General features: G+C 54.1%; 10 protein-coding genes across 10 annotated transcripts; 6 read left to right on the top strand and 4 right to left on the bottom strand.

The window, feature by feature from the left end:
• Positions 1 to 69: 69 nt before the first annotated feature.
• BJX68DRAFT_242994 (uncharacterized protein) lies at positions 70 to 2,136 on the top strand. Its single transcript, XM_071041085.1, has 4 exons — positions 70 to 566; positions 632 to 942; positions 993 to 1,124; positions 1,206 to 2,136. The coding sequence occupies exons 1-4, from the start codon at positions 353 to 355 to the stop codon at positions 2,130 to 2,132; spliced, it is 1,584 nt and encodes a 527-aa protein (XP_070896132.1). The 5' UTR covers positions 70 to 352; the 3' UTR covers positions 2,133 to 2,136.
• A 1-nt stretch (position 2,137) lies between these two features.
• On the bottom strand, positions 2,138 to 3,617 carry BJX68DRAFT_242993 (uncharacterized protein). The gene has a single exon (XM_071041084.1). It carries the CDS (start codon positions 3,519 to 3,521, stop codon positions 2,265 to 2,267), a length of 1,257 nt encoding a protein of 418 aa, XP_070896131.1. The 5' UTR covers positions 3,522 to 3,617; the 3' UTR covers positions 2,138 to 2,264.
• A 196-nt stretch (positions 3,618 to 3,813) lies between these two features.
• Positions 3,814 to 5,288, top strand: BJX68DRAFT_148560 (uncharacterized protein). The gene is made up of 2 exons (XM_071036628.1): positions 3,814 to 4,635; positions 4,711 to 5,288. The coding sequence occupies exons 1-2, from the start codon at positions 3,908 to 3,910 to the stop codon at positions 5,150 to 5,152; spliced, it is 1,170 nt and encodes a 389-aa protein (XP_070896130.1). The 5' UTR covers positions 3,814 to 3,907; the 3' UTR covers positions 5,153 to 5,288.
• A 135-nt stretch (positions 5,289 to 5,423) lies between these two features.
• Positions 5,424 to 7,780, top strand: BJX68DRAFT_269665 (major facilitator superfamily domain-containing protein; the record flags this gene model as incomplete). Its single annotated transcript, XM_071046413.1, has 10 exons — positions 5,424 to 5,682; positions 5,740 to 5,876; positions 5,924 to 6,006; positions 6,073 to 6,170; positions 6,222 to 6,342; positions 6,399 to 6,795; positions 6,876 to 7,006; positions 7,094 to 7,409; positions 7,533 to 7,638; positions 7,710 to 7,780. 10 exons carry the CDS (start codon positions 5,424 to 5,426, stop codon positions 7,778 to 7,780), a joined length of 1,719 nt encoding a protein of 572 aa, XP_070896129.1.
• Positions 7,781 to 8,390: 610 nt separating this feature from the next.
• On the bottom strand, positions 8,391 to 10,311 carry BJX68DRAFT_269664 (uncharacterized protein; the record flags this gene model as incomplete). Its single annotated transcript, XM_071046412.1, has 3 exons — positions 8,391 to 9,516; positions 9,575 to 9,962; positions 10,026 to 10,311. The coding sequence occupies 3 exons, from the start codon at positions 10,309 to 10,311 to the stop codon at positions 8,391 to 8,393; spliced, it is 1,800 nt and encodes a 599-aa protein (XP_070896128.1).
• An 883-nt stretch (positions 10,312 to 11,194) lies between these two features.
• Positions 11,195 to 15,012, top strand: BJX68DRAFT_269663 (uncharacterized protein; the record flags this gene model as incomplete). Its single annotated transcript, XM_071046411.1, has 5 exons — positions 11,195 to 11,588; positions 11,653 to 12,856; positions 14,260 to 14,318; positions 14,365 to 14,548; positions 14,610 to 15,012. 5 exons carry the CDS (start codon positions 11,195 to 11,197, stop codon positions 15,010 to 15,012), a joined length of 2,244 nt encoding a protein of 747 aa, XP_070896127.1.
• Positions 15,013 to 15,577: 565 nt separating this feature from the next.
• On the top strand, positions 15,578 to 16,947 carry BJX68DRAFT_269662 (oxidoreductase; the record flags this gene model as incomplete). Its single annotated transcript, XM_071046410.1, has 5 exons — positions 15,578 to 15,854; positions 15,915 to 16,010; positions 16,070 to 16,411; positions 16,489 to 16,659; positions 16,733 to 16,947. The coding sequence occupies 5 exons, from the start codon at positions 15,578 to 15,580 to the stop codon at positions 16,945 to 16,947; spliced, it is 1,101 nt and encodes a 366-aa protein (XP_070896126.1).
• An 813-nt stretch (positions 16,948 to 17,760) lies between these two features.
• Positions 17,761 to 18,397, bottom strand: BJX68DRAFT_269661 (uncharacterized protein; the record flags this gene model as incomplete). Its single annotated transcript, XM_071046409.1, has 3 exons — positions 17,761 to 17,921; positions 17,970 to 18,074; positions 18,121 to 18,397. 3 exons carry the CDS (start codon positions 18,395 to 18,397, stop codon positions 17,761 to 17,763), a joined length of 543 nt encoding a protein of 180 aa, XP_070896125.1.
• Positions 18,398 to 18,649: 252 nt separating this feature from the next.
• On the top strand, positions 18,650 to 20,410 carry BJX68DRAFT_242988 (uncharacterized protein). The gene has a single exon (XM_071041083.1). It carries the CDS (start codon positions 18,690 to 18,692, stop codon positions 20,313 to 20,315), a length of 1,626 nt encoding a protein of 541 aa, XP_070896124.1. The 5' UTR covers positions 18,650 to 18,689; the 3' UTR covers positions 20,316 to 20,410.
• Positions 20,411 to 20,484: 74 nt separating this feature from the next.
• Positions 20,485 to 21,931, bottom strand: BJX68DRAFT_242987 (uncharacterized protein). Its single transcript, XM_071041082.1, has one exon. It carries the CDS (start codon positions 21,920 to 21,922, stop codon positions 20,765 to 20,767), a length of 1,158 nt encoding a protein of 385 aa, XP_070896123.1. The 5' UTR covers positions 21,923 to 21,931; the 3' UTR covers positions 20,485 to 20,764.
• Positions 21,932 to 22,429: the final 498 nt, after the last annotated feature.

Raw genomic sequence — 22,429 nt, 5'->3', positions numbered from 1 at the left:
ATGGGGATACAGGTCGAGACAGAAAATAGCTTAATTAGCTAACGATAAAAAAAAAAAAAACTGAAAAATGGAGACTATCGAAACGAAACATGAAATCCACAGATGTGTGCGTAGAGGACTAGAAGTAGGCTGCCGAGACATCCACGTCTCGCCGACGTAAGCTGTAGATATATTAAGCATGGTCATGCTGCGTCGTTCGTCCGGAGAATTATGTATGGGACAACACAGCGATGTGCTGGCTGACCGCCACTCCACTGCCCACTTAACCAGACAATCCCCTTGATGCTTCTTCCACCTTCTGTTCGTCATTCCCTTCTCAAGTTCATCAAAGACGCCATGATAATACCACAGAATGATAGTCATCATACCTATCCTCGTCATCCTAGCCGGCGTCGCTATACTGCTGCGTCGGCGGTACACGGCTCCCCGGAAGCAAGAAGGCCCACTAGTGGTGGTAAAGGGACAGACGTATTCCGAAGTGATCGAGGCAAAATCGCCGTGTGTTGCGGAGACTAATCGGGTGGGAGATGTGCGGCAGTGCTGTATTATCGGAGCTGGGCATGTTGGTTCGTCTCTCATCGAATCCCCAACCCCGCCGTGATGGAGGAATAAGTACTAATTAATGCATCAGGCGCAACGACCGGCATCGTACTCGCATCGAACAATCCAGAGATCCAGTTCACGATCGTCGATACAAATGAGCGGCTTATCACAGCGTGGACATCGCATCGTCCGCCCATCACCGACCCCGGGCTCGAGGATATCCTCTTTGACGATGAATGCCTTGCTCTCGAGCAACCAGCGAATGATGCTACTGTCACCCTGCCCCTAAAGGACGTGCCAGAGGTTCGACGGAGGCAGAAACTACAGAATCTGAGCTTCTCATCGGACGTCCACGATGCTGTTGAGGCTGCGCAGGTGGTCTTTCTCTGTGTTGAGATGGTACGATGCTTTTCTCCTCTTAGCATGCTGTTCGGCGACTGACAATTCAGGATGAGTTTGATCAATCTTTCGCATACCTCGACCCAATCCTCGAGACCATCGCGGCAGCAAGCAAAGGCCCGAAGATTCTCGTCCAGCGATCAAGCTCTCCCTATGGGACGGTTCGACACATCAAAGAGCGCGTACGTTCATCTATTTCCTTGCGTTACCCGGGCGCTTGATTCCAGCCTCGTGTCGTGTTCCACACTAACCAAGCCGGCTAGTTTCAATCCTTGACCCCAAGAATCCACCATACAATCCTAACAAACCCCTCGCCCTCGCCCTTGCCCTCGCCCTCTGCCTTCGCCGGACATACTCTATCGTCTCCGTTCAACGAACCCCGCGTGATAATCGGGCACATCTACTCCGCCTCCTCGCGCCCAGAAGATATTGACGCGTTGAGGAAACTGTATACACCCTTCGTCCCTGCCGAACGGATCGTGACGGTGGATGCGTACTCTGCTGAGCTCGGACGGATGGGTCAGACGGCCATGCTTTCCCACCAGATGGGTGCAATGGCGAGTTTGAGCGTGCTGAGTGCAGAGTGTGAGGCGAGTAAGGGAGCCGTGGGGTGGATGTTGGGGGCTCCTGGTAGTCGTTGTGGTAGTTTTGGACAAGGCGCACTCGGTGTAGGAAGTGGGTTCAGGGAGGTTAAGAATGAGGTGATGTGTCTTGTATCCCTGGCCAAGGAGTTGGGAATGGAGGAGGTTGCAGAGTACTGGGGGTCTCTCTTGAAGATGCAGGGGTTTTTGGTTCGGCGGGCTGTCAAGGGCTTGGTCCAACAGCTAGCCACAGACGAAGCGGCTAAGAGGTCTGCGACTGCGATTACCGTGCTAGGATTTGATGAGGAGGGCGAGATGGGGACTATCGTGGTGGAGGAACTGCACAGTGCTGGATTGAACGTCAAGATAGTTGGCGACGGGGTGTTGAAGAAGCGAGTCGAGCGGAAGCTGGGAAATGGCATTGAGGTTGTCGAGAGTATCGAAGCAGCGTGTTTGGAATGCAGCGGGGTTGTACTTCTGAGTGTGACTTGCGCCTCGATGGAAGTGTGGCAGGAGGTTGCAAGAAGTATGCGGCACAAGAAGCTGCTGAGTCTGGGCAGCTGTCTAGATGGAGTTAAGATGAAGCAGCTGGGATTCGAGATTCTGTAGGATGTACGGAATGGAATGCAGATTCATTCTCATTGTATTGCACATGGTAGGGAATATATAAACCTCGTCCTGAAATGAACCGAGTCCGAGTCATTGGAGTAGAATCCTAGACAGCAATTATATTTGCGTAAACTACTCAATCGCGAAATCAGGCACACTCCGACTGGGCGCATAAAACTCACTATTCCTCTTCTTCACCCCCATACTCGCCAGGTCGCGTCTAACGAACCATGTCCAGTAATCGACTGCCCGATGAATCTCTTTCCCAAAACAGTACCACGCATGGACAACGAGCTCCCCGTCATTCTCCGGTATATACGCGACACGGAACTTCGTCGGACATGAGCGGCACCGCCATATAAAGCCCGGATCTCCCCCGCCGACCCTCATCTGCGTCGCGTCGGACGCTGCGGGGTCCCGGAAGGAAGGCAGGTTTGGGCCTGGGACTTTCTTGCGTAGGTGATCAGGGAACGCCGTGGCAATAGCGTGGATTAGGAGCGGGCAGTTTGGAGCGGGTTTTGCGGCGTTGTGCCGTACTGATGGAGGGGTTGGAAGCGCCGTTGCGGTTGTGTGGTGCGCGCAGATGCGGAGGGGGAGAGATGTCACGTCAACGGCCTGCAGGTTTCCTTGCGTGCTTGACAGCCGGTATTCCTGCCGTAGGATGAGATTCCGCTTGATCCATCGCGCCGAGGAGCAGAGGGTATAGTTGACCGTCCCAGCCTGGATGGTAAAATCACCATTAAACAGCTCGATCGCCCCGCTGTCGACCACGCCGGGTTCGCGCTCCTCAAACGCCCGCTGAATATGCGGCCAGACAAGGCTATACCCCTCAGCTTCCCCCTTCTGTGGCCAATAGTCAATCGTGGCCTCGGACCCAAAACAGCTCTGCGTAAATTTATTCACCCGATGCTCCCTCGGCGGTCGTAGAGGGGGATGCGCCGTCTCGCAGCGAACGCAGTACTCATGCCCCGGAAGATCGCGAGCCAGCAATTTGCATAGCGAACCCTCCGGCCCATGCAGCAATCGCGCCCGGCCACGGAATTCAGCCCAAATGTCCATGCCCAGTGTTTCGACGGCGAGTTTGCAGGTGAGTGTCAGACATGCTAGTCCTGCTGGTAGGAGGTGTGTTGTTATCGTGTACAAAAGCTCGCGCGGGATACGGAAGAGGTGTGTCGCATGGTTTGGGTCGGAGAGGACCTTTGACGATGGGCGGTTCAAGTATGTTTGCGTTTTGGATATTTGTTGTCGTACTATCCTAGGTCCGGGTCTGTCGAATGGGCCTCGCAGTGTCTGCTTGGTGCTTTGCTGGTTACGAGTCTGCGTTTGGTGGCTTGCTTTTGCAGAGGATTGCAGCGACTGCAATCGCCTTGAACGTCGGACTGGTGGCATCTTGATGCGTTTTTCGTGTGTTGTTTTTGTTTTCTCATGATCGAGTCAGCCAGGAGTCCTTCGGGTTCGTTTATATTTTCCGCCGACGGTTCATTTGATTGGCCTGTTGCCTGGTTGCTGCCTGGCCAGAGAGCGTCCCAGCCAATCGCTTGCAATGCCTGTCCTTATCGTGCGTCTTCTCAACGGCACAAGTGTCAAGGCCACCGCCGTCAGTGCCTGGCGTCCGCTCTTTGGCGGCTTGGCTGCCGATAGAAGCGAAACCCGCCAGTGCGGGGAGACCTCGAGCTCCAGAATCAAGTCCAGCAAACGACTCACATTACGCACGGGATCGTCCTCTGCTCGATAAGTCAAAAAGAGCACGTAGCATTGCAAGACTTACAAGCAAGATGGCATTCGCCTCCTTCGCCTCCTTCATAGACGCAATGAAGTCACTGGACTCCCCAAACCCGCTAACAATCTACCGGGCACACCGGAACCCGCTCCACATCGTCCTCCTCTTCATCTACTACCTCATCCTCCCCGTGATCTGGATAGTCCGCGCAATCCGGGGCGTGGCAACACGCCACTCATACCTCAGTCCAAAGCCTCGAATCGAGACGGCCTTCCCGCTCCAGCCAAAGACAAGCGCGAATACCAGAGACGATCTCCCGCCTCCGCTGGCCCCGCGGAAACGATCACTAACTCTGCCCCTGCCGGATGAAAAGGCGCACGGGCACAGGCACAGGCACAGGACGAGTAAACAGGCCACGTTCTTGCAACACCAGTCGCCGTTGTTTGTCAAGTTCCCGGCGGAGGTACGGCGGATGGTGTATCTGCAGGTTATCCTCCTGCCTGGGCGAGGGGAATTGTGCGTGTCGCATGCTGAGAGGCGTCTGTATGGCTTTCCTGCCATGGAAAGGGACGAGGAGAACCCGGATCTCCTGGGGTACCCGCACTCCGCCTGGGTTGGGCTGGACTATGCGGGGCGTCTTGTCGGGTCGGTTCGCACGGTGAGGAATAGCCGGCCGTCCAAGGATCTGTCGGGATCGGGATCAAGATCGAGGTCGGAGTATACTAAGAATAGTCGCCCCGACAGGTTGCGGGTGTTGGGGCTCCTCACCTCGTGCAGACGGATGTATGTTTGCATCGCATCGCATCGCCAATTCTCCACACCTTACTTTGACGCGAACGAGGCTAACTCATCGCGCAGCTACTCCGAGACTATTGACCTTCTCTACCAAAAGACATCGTTCAACGTCCGTTGCTCAAGCACGATGGTCAGCCTGCAAGCGACAACCCTGCCTCATCGGTTCCAGGCAATCCGGTACCTGCACATCGAGAAAGTCCTCGGCGTCTCCGGGGCGCTCGAAAATGTCTTTACGGTCCATCACCTCGGGGACTGGAAGAAGGCTTGCGCTGCGATTGGCGCCATTCCAGACTTGCGCAGGTTGCGAGTCTCGTTTAGCCGCACGCACTACGAACCGAGTCAATCTGCGATGCTCGCATACATGGATCCATTGGTGCAGTTGAAGGCTGGTGAGTTTGTTGTCCGCTTTAACTGGCCTGCCAATGCGATTGTCGATCCGATACTCGACAAGTGGCAGAGGAAATTCCCATTCGAGGTAGATGTACGTCCAGGTCCGCCAGAGTGAGGAGGAGTCAGCGAGATAGGCCACGAATGATAAGTTTCTTGTAGAGATAAGCGAGATTTCCTGCACCGGATGCAAGGTCTCCAGCATTGAATTGCTTTTCAGCCATTGATTATCATCCTGGCACGTTTGCTATTCGCCCACTCCATCTGACTTGCATACGATGTGCAAACTATTGGCATCCCGGCGGCGATCGTCAGCTGGAGGAAGAGATGCACGAAGCCTCACACTGTGATTTGTCCTGAGAGTGAAAAATGCATCATCCCGCAGACCGATGTCGAAGCTAAAATCAGGCTTAGCGCTGGCGCTCGAGCTGACCGATCCCCTCGCTGCGGAGGTCTTCTTAGCCTTCCATTTCTCCAACTGCAACATCCATCTCCCTCCATCTCTTCCCCAACCTCTAGCAGACAGAGAAATGGTCGCCTCCGAGGAGTCACCGCTGCTACCGTCCCCGCCCGACACCGAAGCGAACGAGCCGGAGGAGCGCAGCACGAAGCGGTCGGGCCTGCTGATCGTCTACTGCGGATTTCTCGGTATTCCCGTCGTGCCCGGAGATAGTGGGCGTGTTTCAGACTGACACAAACCACCAGGCGTCCTGATCGCGAGCGCCGATGAATCAATCATGATCTCCACATACACTGCAATCGCGTCCCAATTCCACGCTCTCTCTCACGGGTCGTGGCTCGTTATGGCATACAATTTTGGATACTGCATCTCCCTCCCAGTTGTGAGTCACGTACCCGCCCTAGGCAAATACGGGCTAATACGGGCTAGTGTAGCGTCCTCGGCGATGTCTACGGACGGAAGAAAGTCCTGCTCGGCTCGTATTTGCTCTTTGGGCTGAGCTGTCTTGCTTGGTACGTTACTGCTGGGCCCGACGCATGAACTTGCGCAGCTAACTGAACGGAACCCTTGCATGGTAGCGGCGCATGTACGTCAATCCCACAACTCGTCCTTGCCCGCGTCCTTAGCGGATCAAGCGGTGCAGGAATCATTGTCATGGTCTCGATCATCCTCGCAGGTATGCTCATTCACTACCACGTAGTGCGCTACTGCATTCTAATCCAGACAGACTTCCTCCCCTCGCAAGACGTCGCCCTGTACCGCGGCTACCAAAACGCCGTCAATGTCGCAGGGCGCAGCTTTGGCGCTCCCATTGGAGGTCTATTCATTGATACGATTGGATGGAGATGGTGCGCTTGCCTCAACACGTCACCCAACTAACTATTGTTGACAAGGTGGTGTGCAGGTCCTTCTACGGCCAAGTCCCCATCCTCGCGCTGTGCGCCGTCTTTACAGCGTACCGTCTCCCCTCCTCCGTAAACGACGCAACGCTAGAAGACGATCCGCTCGAGGCCGTTCCCAGTCGCCGCTCTCCACTGCGGGATCTTGATTACGTCGGAATCATAAGTTTCTCGGGAGCGCTACTAGCCCTCCTCTTTCTTTTGAGAGCCATTGGGGCAAGGGATGACAGCATGGCGGTGCAGGTCTCGCTTCTATCAGTTGCGTTTGCTGTCGGTGCCGTGGTTTTCGTGGCGACGGAGCTCTTCTGGGCGCGAAAGCCGCTTATACCCCTCAGACAGATATCGTCGGGTCTCGCGGGGTATTTTGTCATACAGGTCCTGTTGCTTGGGGGGAGGTGGCCGGTACGATCCCCCTTTCCTCACTCCCTGCCTCCATCTTATTTCCGTACCCATGCGCCGTAGAGGACTAAGCATAATTCTAGCTCGTGACGAATCTAACACCCTACCTTATCCGCGTGATCCGCGCAAGCGACTTCGTCGCTTCAACAGCTTATGTCGTCGTCGCACTCGGTATCTCCGTCGGAGGAATCATCTCGGGGTTGATCATAAAGCAGTACGCCCCTGCACACATCTCCCTCCCAACCCTCCCCTTGATACAGACCCGTCTATCCACCCACAATCAACTAACGATACATCATAGTACGCACTGCACAAAACTCTTAACCCTCCTAACAACAACCTCCCTAATCCTCGTTTACACCCTAATAACCCTCCAATTCCCCCACGGCTTCCAACCCTGGTACGTCATCCACCTCGTCCTCATCGGCATCGGCTCCGGAATCCTCTTCCCGGCGCTCTTCGTCGGCGTCGCATCGATAGCCCCCGAGGGCATGTTATCCGTCACTATCGGCACCTATTATCTCTGTCAGCAGCTGGGCCTTATCCTCGGTCCGGCGGTCGGGAGTGCGGTTGAGACGAGGGGGTTCGAGGACCGGCTGTGGCGGGATCTGAATGAGGTGGAGGGGGATAAGGGAACGGCAAGTCTTCCCCGTCCCAATCCCCCCCATTGATCTGATTGCGGTCGTACAGTACTTGGATGAACGCTGCATGTGGTGCTACGTACTAATAGTGCTAGATAGGCAATCCACCACATCCTAAACGAAGTCCGCTATGCCGAGACGCTCCCGGCACACATGCAGAAGATCGTCAGGGCGTGCTATCTGGAGAGTTTCACCTCGTTGCCGCGTACGTACCCCGTCCCCTCTCATATCTCTCCCATCGCCCATCCTAGGATGGTAGAATTAACACGCATACAGTCATCGCCGTCGGGGCAACGGCAGCTATGCTTCCCATCATGGCCCTACTCCGCGAGCCGGATATCGTATAGTACGGGCGACGGGATACGTACGGAATGGAGGTTTCGTATTACTTTGCCGTGGAGTGGTTCATCTCAGGGGTAAAAGGCTTGGGAGTGTTGAATGGGGGAATCCTGATCTGCAGTTATGGTATGCGCCAGTCATTCCCGGGGCGCGGGTTGCTTGCTCGGGGAGTAAAAATCGAGGTTGTTTCTAGTTGCCCGGCCAGACTACCTGGTATGCAAGCGGGCGGGATATGTTGGTTTGATACCCGTTTGCATAACATATACGTATCCCGATATCAGCGGGATACCATCCGCCTACTAGGCTTTTAGCGTATGCAGCGGTGAGCAACCATGTGGCTGTCTTTGTCGGCTGGAGGGGGCTTCGCGCAATCACCTGCCCTTAGTTGTAGGCCACCGAGTCGGTTGTGAGCGGCCCATTGAGGACGGAAGCTCGGAGTGATTTCTGTAGGGCTTTGTATTTCGGTGGTTGGGAAGCATACAGCTTACTTGGTTTGGGTCTTGCAAGTGGTGGCTGGATCATAAAATTAACACGGACTACTTCTACCAACGTATTACAAGCAACTTAAGAAAACAACAGCCACGTCAGGGCCAAAGCACGACGACTTTAGCAATTTATCTAAATCAAAACCACGCGCAACACGTCCCACATGTAAACATAATGAAAACACAACCTCTCCGACCTGGCCGTGGGCACCACCAGGCGCTCATGGCCATCTCCCACAAAGCGCAGCTGCGTCCTGGTCGGAACCGTCCAATCGCACGTACTGTTCCATTCCGCTACATTGTCGGGTTTCGGATCGCCCGAATAAGGCGTCCCCGAGACGCCGCTACGATAGTCTGTCTCGTAGCAATGGCCAACTAGAGGTGTGTCGCCGACGAACAGATTCTGAATGATCCTGTCTGCAGCTTCGAGGAGGAGGCGGTCAGTTGTTTGTCGGAAGGCCGTGTGGATGAGCAGGTCTCGGGGCCCGGACGTATGGGGGGACGGGTCGTAGTGGAGGTCCAGCTGTGTCATGGCAAAAGCATGAACAAGGGACAAGGGTCTGTTGCCCCAGTAGGGATGCAGGAAGACCACGGCATCGCCGATCCTGCGGCCTGGTCGGGCCTTGAGGTCGACCGGGAGGATGACAGTGGCGCTATACCTCGAGGTGTGCAGAGTGTCTTCCCAGTACGTACAGGTGATTTCCTGGGTGCAGACATTGTTCCAGACGAAGACCAGTTGGTCGCTTACTGGATCCACAAGCACGTCGCTGGCACCGACCCAGTGTGGTACCAGAGACTGAATGGCATCTCCATCGCTGCCGCGAATGATGTGGATATTGTGTAGCTGGAGGATTTGGGGCGAGTGGTATAGCTTCTTCACCTGCTTGAGCTCTTCTGCAGTGGGCAAGCGTGTCCAAGATCGGACAAGGAATTCTCCATTGCTTCTTGTGGAGACCAATCGTGACAGCTCGCGCAGCGCTTTCCATGGCCTTAGGATTTCGGGAGAGTCGCATGAACAGATCAAGTGGCTGGGCTCTCCCGGGTGCGTGTGGAGGCACAGAGACAAAACGTCGTATACCATTTTGTCCGTTCGAAAGTTGTATGCTAATAGTCTCCACTCGTTCTTCAAAAGGGCTGCGCAATAGATAAGCTCACGGCCGATCTCCAGCGGGATAAGAAAGCCCGAGTCCCGCCTGAGGGCAAAGTCGTTTGGAAATTGCGACAGAGTCCGGTGCTCGGTTGTCGAGTAGACGATTAACCTGCGCCAAGTCAGCCTACAATAGGTCATCGGGGTAGCTAGGTGGGTTGCATTCTGACCTGCTTTCTTTGTAGGATAGTGGGGGGCAAGCCACGTTGATCAAAAGCACGCCCTCGGAGTTCATGCGGAGCCTCTTGACCTCGCCTCGCATTCCTTCCGTCTTGCGGAGAAACATAGTCAGACGTGACGTTTCCTCATGGCCGAGGTCCTCCGCAGCCTGTTCCCAAACACGACGACAGATGACAGTGTCCGGCTCGGATCTCTCAAGATTAGGCATCCACGATGGAGCCTCCGTGAAGGAATCTGAGCAACTCTTCCTCCCGGCGCGCCTCCATGCGAGGAGACCGCCGCGCGAGGAAAGCTGACACAATTCACCGAGATCATCCACGTGTGTGAGGTGGTTATAGGATGCCGCACGTCCTGTTTGGAGCCGGTGGCGGATGGCAACTTTAATTAGATAGCCTCATGTTAGATAATATCTCACTAATCAAAGGAGGGGGGCCCACGAACTGATTCTCCTGGCCTCGGTGTACGACAGAGGGTTGCAGTCCGTCTTCGAGGTAACCGACGACCAGGGCGGCAGGAGGTGAAGTCGAGCCTCTGGGGACTCCAACCAGTCGCGCATAAAGCTTTGCCATTTCTTATTCACACGTTCGAGGCGGATGATCTCGACTAGCGGAAGGTACTTTAGAATGTCTATGCTCATGTCGTAGCCGAGCGAGAGCGGGTGGTGATTGACCCGATGGATTCCGTTCGAGTCAGGGGCGGCATGCTCTATGTGCTCGCTGAATGCCATCTTGCTGTGAATCTAGAAATACAGGTATCACGACAGTGAAGGCTAGGTTATCGAATAAGCCAGTTTCATGCGAGGACTGTTGTCTCCGATGTTGCAGGCGAGTTGGCAGCTCACAAAATGGTGGCAGAAACTGATGAGCGGCTATGACAGAGTTCCGCACGTGTTTGCCCGTGAAAAATTTACCCATGACTCCATCCTGAGGTTAAACCTCAGCCATGATGATGCGCCTGGAATAGATGCTGGGTAGCTTCGCGGGATCCCTGGGTCGAAGCCAGGCGTCGGGCTGTTGGTCCGCCGCGGTGGCCACAGGTATCACGCAACACTGCGGCGCATACTGGAAGGTTTGCGGCGAGAACAAAGAGATCGAAGAGTACGCGCATGGGTAAGCGACCTGGGCAAAGCGTTGATGATTTGGGTGATGTCGACGGTGGAAGTCGGCGAGGTTTAGGTTCAGCCTCTCTGGGTGAGGATGAGGCGGTCCGCTCCTTCCACAGGGGCTCGATGCACACTGCTGGGTAACGTTCGGAGCCGGATACCCGGTGTCAGCCGGAAATCTGAGCTAACATTCAACATCAGTCACTAGGTTGATGTCATGGCACCTCTTTAGTCGACTGGTGAAGTTGTTACCCGGAAACCCTAAGCGCCTGAGCTTGGCGGTCACACGTTGGGTGAATAGACTCGCGGAGAAAGGTTGCGTATCATGGCCAGGAACTCAATCAGGCAGTGGTTCGGAGGTGAATATGCTTTCCCAGAGGTTCTCTTTAAATATCTCAGCTCCTGTCTTCCTTGCTCTCACGTTTCGTTTCACTTGTCATCTCACATTCATCTCACATTCATCACAGACCTGCGCTACAAGCTGAATCGTCTTCCACCGGCACTCGAAATGTCTGATACTCGCCAGATCACTTCGAGTCCCGCTTCGGGGCCCACTTCGAGTCTCAGCGACATGAGACCAAGATCTATGACAAAACGAAAGAATAACGAGCACGATCTTGAACACGATATCGAACCGAGACCGTCGAAACGAGCCAACCTGGGGAAGCCCACCGTTCTCGATCCAATCGTTCGCCTCAACATCAACGTGCTGAACATTGTCTTCGACCACATTGGGGTTGCCGACATTGTGCGCTGCGAGCGAATCAGCCGCTGTTGGAAGATCTTCGTGCAGGAGTGGATGGAGAAGTTGGCCGTGGCGAGGAAACTGCGAGCTGGCCTGCCACGACAGATGATAACGAACTCTGATGTTCGTCTTTCATATAGGCAGATTAAAGATTATGGTAAGTCGAGCCATTGCTGCCCTTCAAGCCCAGATTCTCTCCTCGATCAACTAACACAGTTTAGCCTGCCGATTCCATAACATGCGCTCCGGGCGGGTAAATTCCGTCTGCGGGCATCGCGATGCTTACTATAGCGTGGTGAATGGAAGCTATATGGCATGGATGGTCCCGCACCAGCGAGACTGCGACCTGGCAGGCGAGATCTGGTGGCTACGCACAGACTCGACCAAAATACGAAAGCAGATCAAGATGTCCAAGCTCCTCGAATGGAAGACGCATGGGTGGATGCCCCGTATACGAGTCGAAATGGTCATGAACACCAAGGGCGTCCTTTTACTTGACGTGACTGAGCACGGCATTGGGAGGAGTGGCACTGTCGCGTTCTCCCCGCATACGATGACCAGGCTGTGGCACCACGAGCACGAAACAGGCGTCGACCGTGATGAAGTTGCCCTCGCCATGGGCGACTCGGTAGCGTACTGCGCCGTGAAGCAGGTGGCGGGTGCAGGGTATGATCTGGCGGCGCTTGACCTTGAAACCGGAGCCCCGTTGTACAAATTCCCCTTGAGAGAACGAGTGCGCCGGGCCGACGAGCACTTGTACCCTTGGAGAAAGTACGCTCTCCAGCCTCTCATATCGGTAGTCCAGGACCGTGCTGGACAGGAGTTCCTTTTTGTCAAACGCGTTAACGAAGACAACAACGACCCCTGGGCGCGTGATAGCGCCACCGGGATAGACGTCTTCAATGGGCGGACCGGGCAGCGCCTGCACACCGTCTCCTTCCCAGACACCGTTGTCGGCTCCTGCATCCACGACCCGTTGACAAACCACAACCTTGTGGCCTGGCACAAATGGAAGCCAACGGCACCTGCCTTGAAAAGACACAGCTTGGGCATCTTCCGGCCATTTTCGAGCGGAAACACCAACTTTTTCACCGCGCCCGCCCTCGCCGTCTGCTACACCCGAGCCTACGGGATCGACTGGCTCATCGACCCCCTAAATATGGTCGCGATCGGGAAACAGACCATCCTAAGCAGCCCAGGGCCCACAGCCTGGACGTTAATCTACCGAAAGCTTGAGCCGATCAAGGACGTCGCCTTGCACGATGCCGCCGCGATGGAGGTCGAGCGACTTTTCAACAATGAGCAGGGCGCGATGGGCATGTGTCTGATGATGGTTGGGGAAGCACGACCACTTACAGCGCCCCACAGCTTCACGGGCGTCAGGGAGAATATAGAGCCATGCCGGCCTCTGTCGAGCATCGTCGAGTACCTGAGTCCATCGGAGCACTTTGCTGGGGATGGGAGATTGCTGCTTCGCTCGTTGTGTCACGGTAGACTACTTGATTTTGGTCCAAGCGGATAGTTGATGGAGTTTAGATCGTCCGAGATGTGTGTAAGATGTTGGCCTCCAGTGGGGATCTGGAGGTAGCTGAGCATTCCGTTTGAATGGATGCCCCCTACCGCGGGGCAAGATCGATAGCGAGATCAAATGGTTGAGTTTACTAAGTAGCGGTGAACCGATGAGATTAAATATCCCGTATCTAACAGGTAGCTCGTCCTTCTTTAATGGCAAGTGACTTTCAATGTCCTATTTAATATCTGACATGGCTGGTATAATATTGCTTGCGGCATTCGTCAACAGCCCCTGGCGGATTTAGGTGAAGATGTTTGCTTCTCCTCTAGTTTTTATACAATAAACATGCTTTTTCACCACCTTAGGTCTCCATGTAACATAGGCGAAGGCCTTCAAGGTCTTCCTTGATGCCTTTCTTGAGGCCTTCACCAAGACCTCCATCAAGACCTTCATCGTGACCCTTATCGAGGCTTATGTCAAGATCATGAGGTTTTCATCAGGATCTCTATCGAGACCTCTATCAACGTTCCTGTGGAGAGGTCTTACGCAGATTCTGAGTTCACCTTGCCACACAAGGCTGATGGGAATTTGAAGTTACAAGGGAAACTTTAAAGCAAGTCCCAGACAGAAAACAACACATTTCTAAGGGGCCTCAGCAATTCTGCGGTATGATTATGTGGTAGGTGACAACTCATTAACGAGTAAGAACTGCTTTCCTGCTTCAAATTCGTGGTTCCCCGAAGATCTGACTTGGGTCCCGTGGACTGGTACGGTGTTGTAGACGGACCCCGGATCACTGAATCCGAATACGCACTGCTCGAGCCGTGATTGGGCCATGATAATGCGTATGCAACTACTAGGTGGTAAAGGCAGGATAGTCATTGGGCGGCGTGTGAGATCTTCAGGCCACCCGTGCCGTACACCGGGATGCAGTACGCACCCCGCTCGCAGGCTGGGTGATATAAAACAGTCGATCTCTCACCCATCTTCCATCTCTCAGTCATTTATCTCTTATTTCCAACTCACCCATCGCCCATTTCTCGCTCATTCTCTCTTAACTCATCACTTACTCTCCATCGCTGACTTCGCCACAAACATGAAGCCTATTATTGTCTGGTTGACACGTGTGCTGCCTACAACAAGCTTTCTTTCTGTATTGGCTAACCTTTGCTTAGCCTCTGGACCCAACCCATGGAAGGTATACTTCTGGAACTGGCGTGGCCTCGTCAGCGTGAGACTAAAACTATACGATTGGGTTCCAGGTCGTTCTCATCATGGAATAACTCAACCTTCCCTACGAACTCAAAAGCTTTAGCTTCGATGATGTCAAGAAGAAGCCATTCATCGATATCAATCCTAACGGTCGAGTTCCTGGTACCGCACTCCTCAGTGGTTTTGAATTTGCCGCTGACACATCCAGCCATCGTTGATCCAAACACTGATTTGACGCTCTGGGAATCCGGGGCGATAATCCAATACCTGATCGAGCAATACGACACGGAGCGGAAACTCTCATACGACTCACTTCACGAAAAGCATCTTCTGAACCAATGGCTCCACTTCCAAATGAGCGGACAGGGCCCATACTACGGCCAACTCGCATGGTCCGCCACCTCTCCCATTCCTTGTACGGTACAAACTTTCTAACACAGCCTTCGAAATAAGGTTCGCCGTCCTGCACGCCGAAAAAGTCCCCTCCGCAATAACACGCTACCGGAACGAAGCACTCCGCATCCTTGGCGTCCTCAATACCGTCCTCGAGGGCAGAACCTGGCTCGTTGGCGACAAGTGCACATTCGCGGACTTGTCCTTCCTTCCCTGGAACGAGAACCTCGGTATCCTGCTGGACAGTTCGCTGGATGAGGTGTTTGAGCCGTTTGGGAATGTTAGGAGCTGGCATAACAAGATGCGCCGCCGGAAGTCTTGGGTCAAGTGTCGCGAACTGAGGACGATGCTTATGGCGGAGCAGGGGCTTGAGCGGACGGGAATGCCCAAGGGGATTAATTCGATGGATGAATATCAGGAGTACATTGCTAAGATGACTGCGAAGGATCAGGAGCGTGTTTAGTCAACTCGAGCAGAATCAATGGCGTCAGAGTCGGGTGTAGACATTGTTAGGGAAGGAGCGAAGGACTTCGACTTCGTCTCCCTTCTACCCTCTTCCATAGCCCGTATTCATTCTAGTGTTTATCGACGGCTTCATCATTACTCGCGCCAGTCCAGATTGATTATTCTTCTTGTATTCGTTGAAGTCCGCTCTATCATACATAGACGATAGACGCGCCACTATTGTGACGTCCTTTTGCTGGGATATATATATTTGTGTATATACTACACTTAATGGGATAATGAGCGTAACTGCCATTTGTGACTACTGTCACTGTTCTAAATACAAAAAATCCCAACAAAACTGATTCTCACCCCCAGTATACATGGATACATCTTACGCAGTTTCGTGTTTGGATATCTAATCAACCCCCTATCAGATACGTAGAAATTCATACACCCCGCATCGCATCCTTTTCCCCGCCGGGATCCATATTCCGAAGCGCGGCGTCATAAAAACAACCATGACTCGCAAGTAACCAAAGCAGCACCTTCCCCGTCAGTTTCAAATCCGCGTCTGTCACAAGATGGCCCCCTTCAACACCGCGGTCATCGGCTACGGCTTCTCCGCAAAAACATTCCACATCCCATTCATAGTGCACAACTCCGGATACCGCCTATATTCAATCGTGCAGCGGTCTCCCACCGATAAGAATTCTGCGAAGAGGGATTTTCCGGACGTTAGGGTTTATCATGATGCATATGAGGCGATCAACGATCCGAGTGCGGATGTCGTTGTTATTACCTCGACGAATGGGACGCATTTTCCGTTGGCGAGGGATGCCTTACTCGCTGGGAAGCATGGTGCGTGGCCTGGTGCTTCCGAGTAGGGTAGAAGAATGAGCCGAGATCTAATTTGCCAAGTCATCGTCGAGAAACCATTTACGGTCACCTACGCCGAGGCCGCTGAGCTGGTCGAGCTTGCGAAGAAGACGGAGCGGAAACTCGCTGTTTACCACAGTAACCCCCCACCATCCTCCACCTCCACCCCACCCGGATCCAAACTGAAATACATCCAGATCGGAGATGGGACTCGGACTTCCTCACCATCCAATCCCTTCTAACAAGCCCCACCAACCCCCTCGGCGACATCATCCGCTTCAGATCGCATTTTGACTGCGCGCCGAATTCGAGAACAGCAATTGAATCCAGGAAATGGCGCCTTGCGAGCGCGGTTCCAGGGGCCGGAATGCTCTTCGACCTCGGGAGTCATTTGATCGATCAGGTTGTTGTTCTTTTTGGGACGCCGGAGAGAGTGAATTGTAGCTTGTTCGATGAGGCGGGTGGGAAGAGTATTGAAGATGAGGGGTTCGTGGATGATGGGTTTGTTATTCTTCTGGGGTACGATAAGGGGCTGAATGGTAAGCTACATAGCACCACTCTCAGGAGCCGTCTCTGCCCGTCCTACATTCCGGAAAAATATCGCTAATCCAGCCAGTCGAGCTACATTCGACACAATACTCCGTGAGCACCCTCCAAAAGCGGTTCGAGATCCTAGGCCGAAACGGTCGATGGATCAAATACGGCCTCGATTGCCAAGAAGAGCAGTTACAAAATGGGATTCTTCCTGGTCACGAGGAGTATGGGCTTGAGCGGGCTGACAACCAAGGTACGTACAGCCATTTATCGCACCCAATCCCACCTGGTCTGCGAGAACACTCCGTTGTTAATAAACGGGACAGGTACCCTCCAAGTCGTCGATGGGACCGAAATCAGAACAGAGGAATGGGAGCCTTCACGCGGCGGATACCAGCATTTCTACGAGAACGTGCGCCAGGCGATTACAGGGGAAAGCGAGCTAGCCGTTCGTCCTGAACAGGCTGCGCTGGTCATGCGGCTCATTGAACTGTGTCGAAAGAGTGCGGTGGAGGGGCGGACGCTCGATGTGGATCTCTAGCTGGCCTACGCCCGCTCCGAATGCTCTAATAAAACTATTCATATCTTCGGCTTTGATGTTTGGTCTTGAAGAGTGCTTCCCCCGCAGCCGAGTATGTCCTTATAGTGAGTTGGTGGTTGGAGTAGACAGTACAGGGGACAGCATTGGCTTTCAAAGATTGGGTCGAATAAAGGCAAACGTGGATCAAGTGCAAAGAAACCTGACCTGTGACCGGAGGATCCGATACCGATGGGCCGACAGGTCATGGATTTGCCGGAGAAACCGTCGGCGCCTTGGCTGGCTGAGGCCCAGTGAGCAGGCGCCCAGGTCAATCGAGTGAGATCAAGGGATACAGAAAGTGGCAAGGTCTAATCCCACTGTCCACTATCCTGGGTACTAATAAGGCCGAAGATCAACCGCGGCGAATGTCCTGATCCGGGGCAAAGACGCCGAGCACAACCCTGGGCTTCCCCACCTTTGAGCCAAAACGTGGAGTACCCAGGCAGGGCTGGCTGGGTTGCCTACTATACTTATAACCAGCATCAATCACCCCGCAAGCGTGCATCACATGGACAACAATGACCATCATCTAATCTGGGTCTCCCTGTCTTATGATGTTCCTATAGCGTTGAGTGACACACACATGTATCACGCTATTTCCTGGTATCTCGCAACTCATACACCCGGCTAACGAATTCTTACTACCAGCATGTCCTAACCGCCGAGTCTAAATCGCGGGCGTTCCAGCAACGTTGGTGTATGAGAGCTTAAAGGCCCTCTCAGATTCAAAGATGACTTTTTATTACATATCTCCGTGGTTGAGATGAACTAGCTCTAAAACATCTCGTCCGTCACGGACCGGCCCTTGTCAAGCTCCTCCGCCTCCTTCCTCAGAAGATCTGCGCGGAAATGCCGGAATGCATTCTCAACTCGCTTCTTCCTCTCGGGGTCCTTGGTCAATGAGCGACTGCCGCTTGCTGCCCCGCCCAAGAAACCTTGAAACGGTTAGTTTGATGCTGCGTAAGAAGTACGACTAGACCTACCAAGTTCACCACCGAGAAACAGTCCTCCTGCAGAGGCAAAGAAGTACGTTGCAAAGTCGCCAAGGGTCGTCGGCTTCAAAAGAGGTGTGAGATCCGGGATTGATTCTGTTTTCAGTCAGCATAGTTCACTTTATTGCAACGTCATACGCACCAGTCCGACCGTCCACAAAAACAACCTTGATCGGCTTCTCCTGCGCACGGAAGGCCTCGAAGAAGGCCTTGCGCGAGCTGCGTAGGCGGAATGCGGCATATAATCCGAGACCAATACCCACTGCTGATCCGACTGTTGTCCAGAGAGAGACTTTTCGCGCAGCAGACTTGAGAGCTTCTCGATCGTCAGGTTGCAGGTCGCGTTGGATGTGCTGGTCGGCTAATTGGGCGAGCTCGTCCCTGCGGCGGTTGCGCATGGAAGAATAGAGCTCAGGCATTATTGCTACAGTAGGTTATCTGGGGATCAGAATGAAAAGGGCTCTCGCAATTAAATGTGAACGGAATCTGGGGGAAACTGGGCGGCAGTGGATTTATGTAGCTGAGATTCGTGATGTCATGCATCGCTGGCAACCCGACCCAGCTTAGCCCTTATCGCCGTGCCCTACTTTCCACTTGCGGCCGCCCCCACTTCGCGTTCCCTATCGCGGTCGCGTTGCTTCCTCCGCAAGCAACTCCACATTTCCGAGCATTCGCGGACTGGGGTCCATTCCGTCCTGTCGCCACTTCATCATGGATCGTCTTCAACGACTCCCCACAGAACTGCTATCGCGCATTGTATCTCTGATCCTCGAGAGCGCCTGGGGCGCGGGAGACGAACCACCCAGTGATCGCGCGTCGCCAGAGGAACGACGAGCTCTTTACAATGTATGCCTGGTTTCCAGACAGTTGCGAGCCGTGGCTCAGCCTTTCATGTTTCGTTATCTAGAAGTTTCTGATCGCGAGGATGCGTACCCCGATGGCGGGCTCGTGCAGACCCACATTCAACTTCTCATGCGTTTCACCATCGCCCTGTGCCTAAACCCTGATCTCGGAAAACACGTCAGATTCGTTGAGCTGGACAGCTTCGCCAAACCAGGGCCAAGAAACACCACAGCCCTCGGTTCCGACTTTCACACGGTCCTTGGGGCCGCCCTCGGTGAGCTCCCTTTGCACGACAGGGAAAGGCAGAGCTGGAGGTACGCGCTCAGGCAATGTGACCTATCCATTCCAATGGCCCTGATTGCCATCAAAGCCCCCAACCTGCGCGTAGTTCGCTTCAACCACGGCCACGGCATCCTGGAGCGATTGTCGACCCTGCGAGAGTCTTGCCCGTCACTATTATCAAGACTTGAGCAGCTGCACCTCACCCTTTCTGATCACACGGAGACCGGGTACAACATTGCACAATACACCCCTCTGCTAACTCTGCCGTCTCTCAGAGAGTTCAGCTTCGAAGATGCCGACCTTTATGGTAAAAACTGTCCGTCCGCCTGGAAGCCGGGAACCTTGGAGACTCAGGATATTGATCTTGCTCACTGCCATTGCGATGCTTCTGGTGTTGAGAAACTCCTCAGGGCGTGTAAAAAGGTTACAGGGTTTACCTTCCAGACCCTGGCATCTCATGCCGATTCATTCAATCCCCGCGGTCGTGGCCCCTACGAACCGAATGCCGGTGATATACACGCAGCTCTGCTCCCACACAAAGAAACATTGCAGTTTTTGCAACTCGATCTGTGGCGTAAAGCCACTCTCCTTGTGTCGATAGAGGGATATCAGACATTCTGTTCTAGCCGGGTCAAGCTGCCTTCCCTGCGGGACTTTCCTCTCCTTGAATTCGTCGAGATACAACATGCACTGCTTCCAGAAGCTCCGCAGTTTTCCCCGGCGCTAAAACTCCTCCATATCACAGACTGCAACTCCTCTATCCGGAACATGGTCGGCAACATCGCCGCCGACTGTAAGAATGGCCGCTATCCCAAGTTTGAGCGCTTTCGCGTCTCAGCCCTTGACATCACCCGGCCCATTAAACTCCCCGGCCAGCGTATCCCCCAAGGCCAGACGCCGGAGCAGTGCTTTCGCAGCCTGAGCGCGGTATTTGAGGGGACGTCGGTGGATTTCCAAATCGTTCCCCATTCTGTCGAGATGGATGATGGCGACACCGTCTTTACCTCGGACTCTGACTCTGACTCTGAGTATGACAACGATGGCGATTTCGAGGAAGCATTCCCATACCCTTTCATCAATGCGGCTGGTCCTGATATTCCGGCCATGACGATGATGATGCAGCAGGCAATGCAGGACCCGGCGCTTGCTGCGGCGCTTATGGCATTTGATGGTGATAGTGATCATTCGTGGGAGACCGCGGATGAACTCTAATCCGATTTTCGTCTATAGAATGCTCCGCGTTGTCTACTGGTATTCCCAGATGGTTGACAAGTTCCTTAAGCGTGTTTGATGTGCCCTTGTTTGGATGATACCTCCTGTTTTCGGCTTTTGTTTTCTTTTTCTTTCCTCTACCCTCTCTTCCTGTTTAGACAATGGAAATGCCTTTTATTCTTTACCTACTCTACTACTTCTCTGTCACGAGCTCCAGCGGTATCTCTTCAATGTTCCTTTCTGACGAGAAATCACTTTACCGACCCACACTCTGACCTCCAAACTCAGCGTCCCGAATAACGACCTCGCCCGTTGCATGGGATGCATATCTAACACGGCCTTGGTCCAATTAATGGTACCAGCCTAACTAACTCTGCTCAATCGTGACTCCACAACACGCTATGCGTACACAAGAGGACCGACATATCCCCCCTCGAGCCGTACCTTTATCATTTCCCTGGGCTCCGGTCCGCGCCAAGCCAAACCTCAACGTGGACGGCTGCCTGCCTCGCCGATTCCCTGATACAACGCGGCAGCTTCCACAGCCTCATACTCTGCTTTCGGCTCCATCCATACCGGCTTTCCGGCTCACTCTCGGTCGTGTAGATTCTGACCGTCTTTAGCGCTGGGAATCTCCCCATTCCCTGTTCGGCAAGCAGTGCGCGCAGCCACAGCCATTTCCACCACTCCTCCAGATCAACGTCCTCCTCCCCGTCCCCGTCCCCTTCCTGCTCCTCACCCTCATCAAAACGCCGATCCTCAGCGGGATGCCCCGCAAAGAATCGAATACCCTGATACGACGCATCGTCATAGAAAACCTCCAACACCTCGAGATTCGGCGGCATCCCCCTCCACGCCTGATCAGCCGGCTCGACGCCGACAAGAAACAGTTCGAAGATCCGCAAGACGCGCAGCCGCGCAAACCCCGACAGATCAATTCGCGGGCCTATGAACATCCTCTCGTGGTCCGGGGTTGGACGCGTAAGGCTGAGTTCCGTGAGGGTTGATTTCTGCGCGGCCAGCGCGCGCACGAACGCCGCGCAGGTCCACTCGGCTTCCTCGTCCTCCTCCTCATCGTAGTGCAGGCCCCAGGCGGTTTGGTCTGCGTCGTAGTGGAGGGTTTGCAGCGCGCGCGGCCAGGCGAGGAGGGAGGTGAGCGCGCGCTCTTTGGCGCCGCATTTTGCGAGCGTGAGATGTGTTATGGGCGAAGTCCACGGTAGAAACTCGGTGTCGGAATCCTCATCGACCAGCGGGTTCCACGCATTAAATTCAACAACAGTCAAGCGGCACAGGTTCGCACATTTGAAGAACAGCGTCTCCATCAGCGCGGCCAGTTCGCCAGCGGTGCTCCCCCGTTCGTCCGGGCTCTCGTATACGGCGAGCTGCCACCGTCCCGCAAAAACCGGGCTCGACGGATCGTATCCCCTAAAGTGGACTGTATTGAGTACGGCCGAGTGGATCAAGTCCCTGAGTGCGGGATCGTGGGCAATGCATTGATAAAACGTCCAGGTGACGTGTTTTCCCTGCTCGATGTTCCACTGCGGGACGAGGATGTCTTGGTAGAAGAGTGGTTTTACCAGGGCGTACAGGCGGCGCGATGTGAGCATGAGCGACCTGAGTGTTCTGGTGCGCTGCGGGCATTTTTGTGACTTGGTTGCGCCTTCGGTCCAGTCGGCGACGTTGTAGAAATGTGGAGGGGTCGGTGAGACGTCGTGGTCGTGGTCGTGGTCGTGGTCGTGGAGGATGTGTTGGAGTATTAGACGGAGGATATCCTCTGGGAGCGCCTCCGGCTGCGGCATTTTTGAGGTTATCTAGGCGGACCTTGGTGATCTCATGTCAGGGATTAGTTTTGATCTTCCCAGGGTCTTTATAGGCGACGCGCCCCTGAGTCATGCCTCGACTTGTTGCAAGCTCCGGCTCGGGATCCACAAAGCGTTAGGGTGTCTTTTAGTTCAGCTAAACGAGGTTGCAAGACCGACATTGTGGAGTTTTCTCTTCGATCGTGCTTCGTGTCTGGTTGTCCATGACGCAGCTCTAGCTTCTTGACTTGACTGGGTCCTTGGTACTTGCTAGCAGCACCTACCCTAGGCTTATCGTAGGCCTCTTTTGGGATC

Source organism: Aspergillus pseudodeflectus (genome assembly GCF_044049435.1).
Source record: "Aspergillus pseudodeflectus strain CBS 756.74 chromosome Unknown BJX68scaffold_41, whole genome shotgun sequence".
Classification (NCBI taxonomy): domain Eukaryota; kingdom Fungi; phylum Ascomycota; class Eurotiomycetes; order Eurotiales; family Aspergillaceae; genus Aspergillus; species Aspergillus pseudodeflectus.
This window is presented reverse-complemented; position numbering and strand designations above follow the sequence as displayed.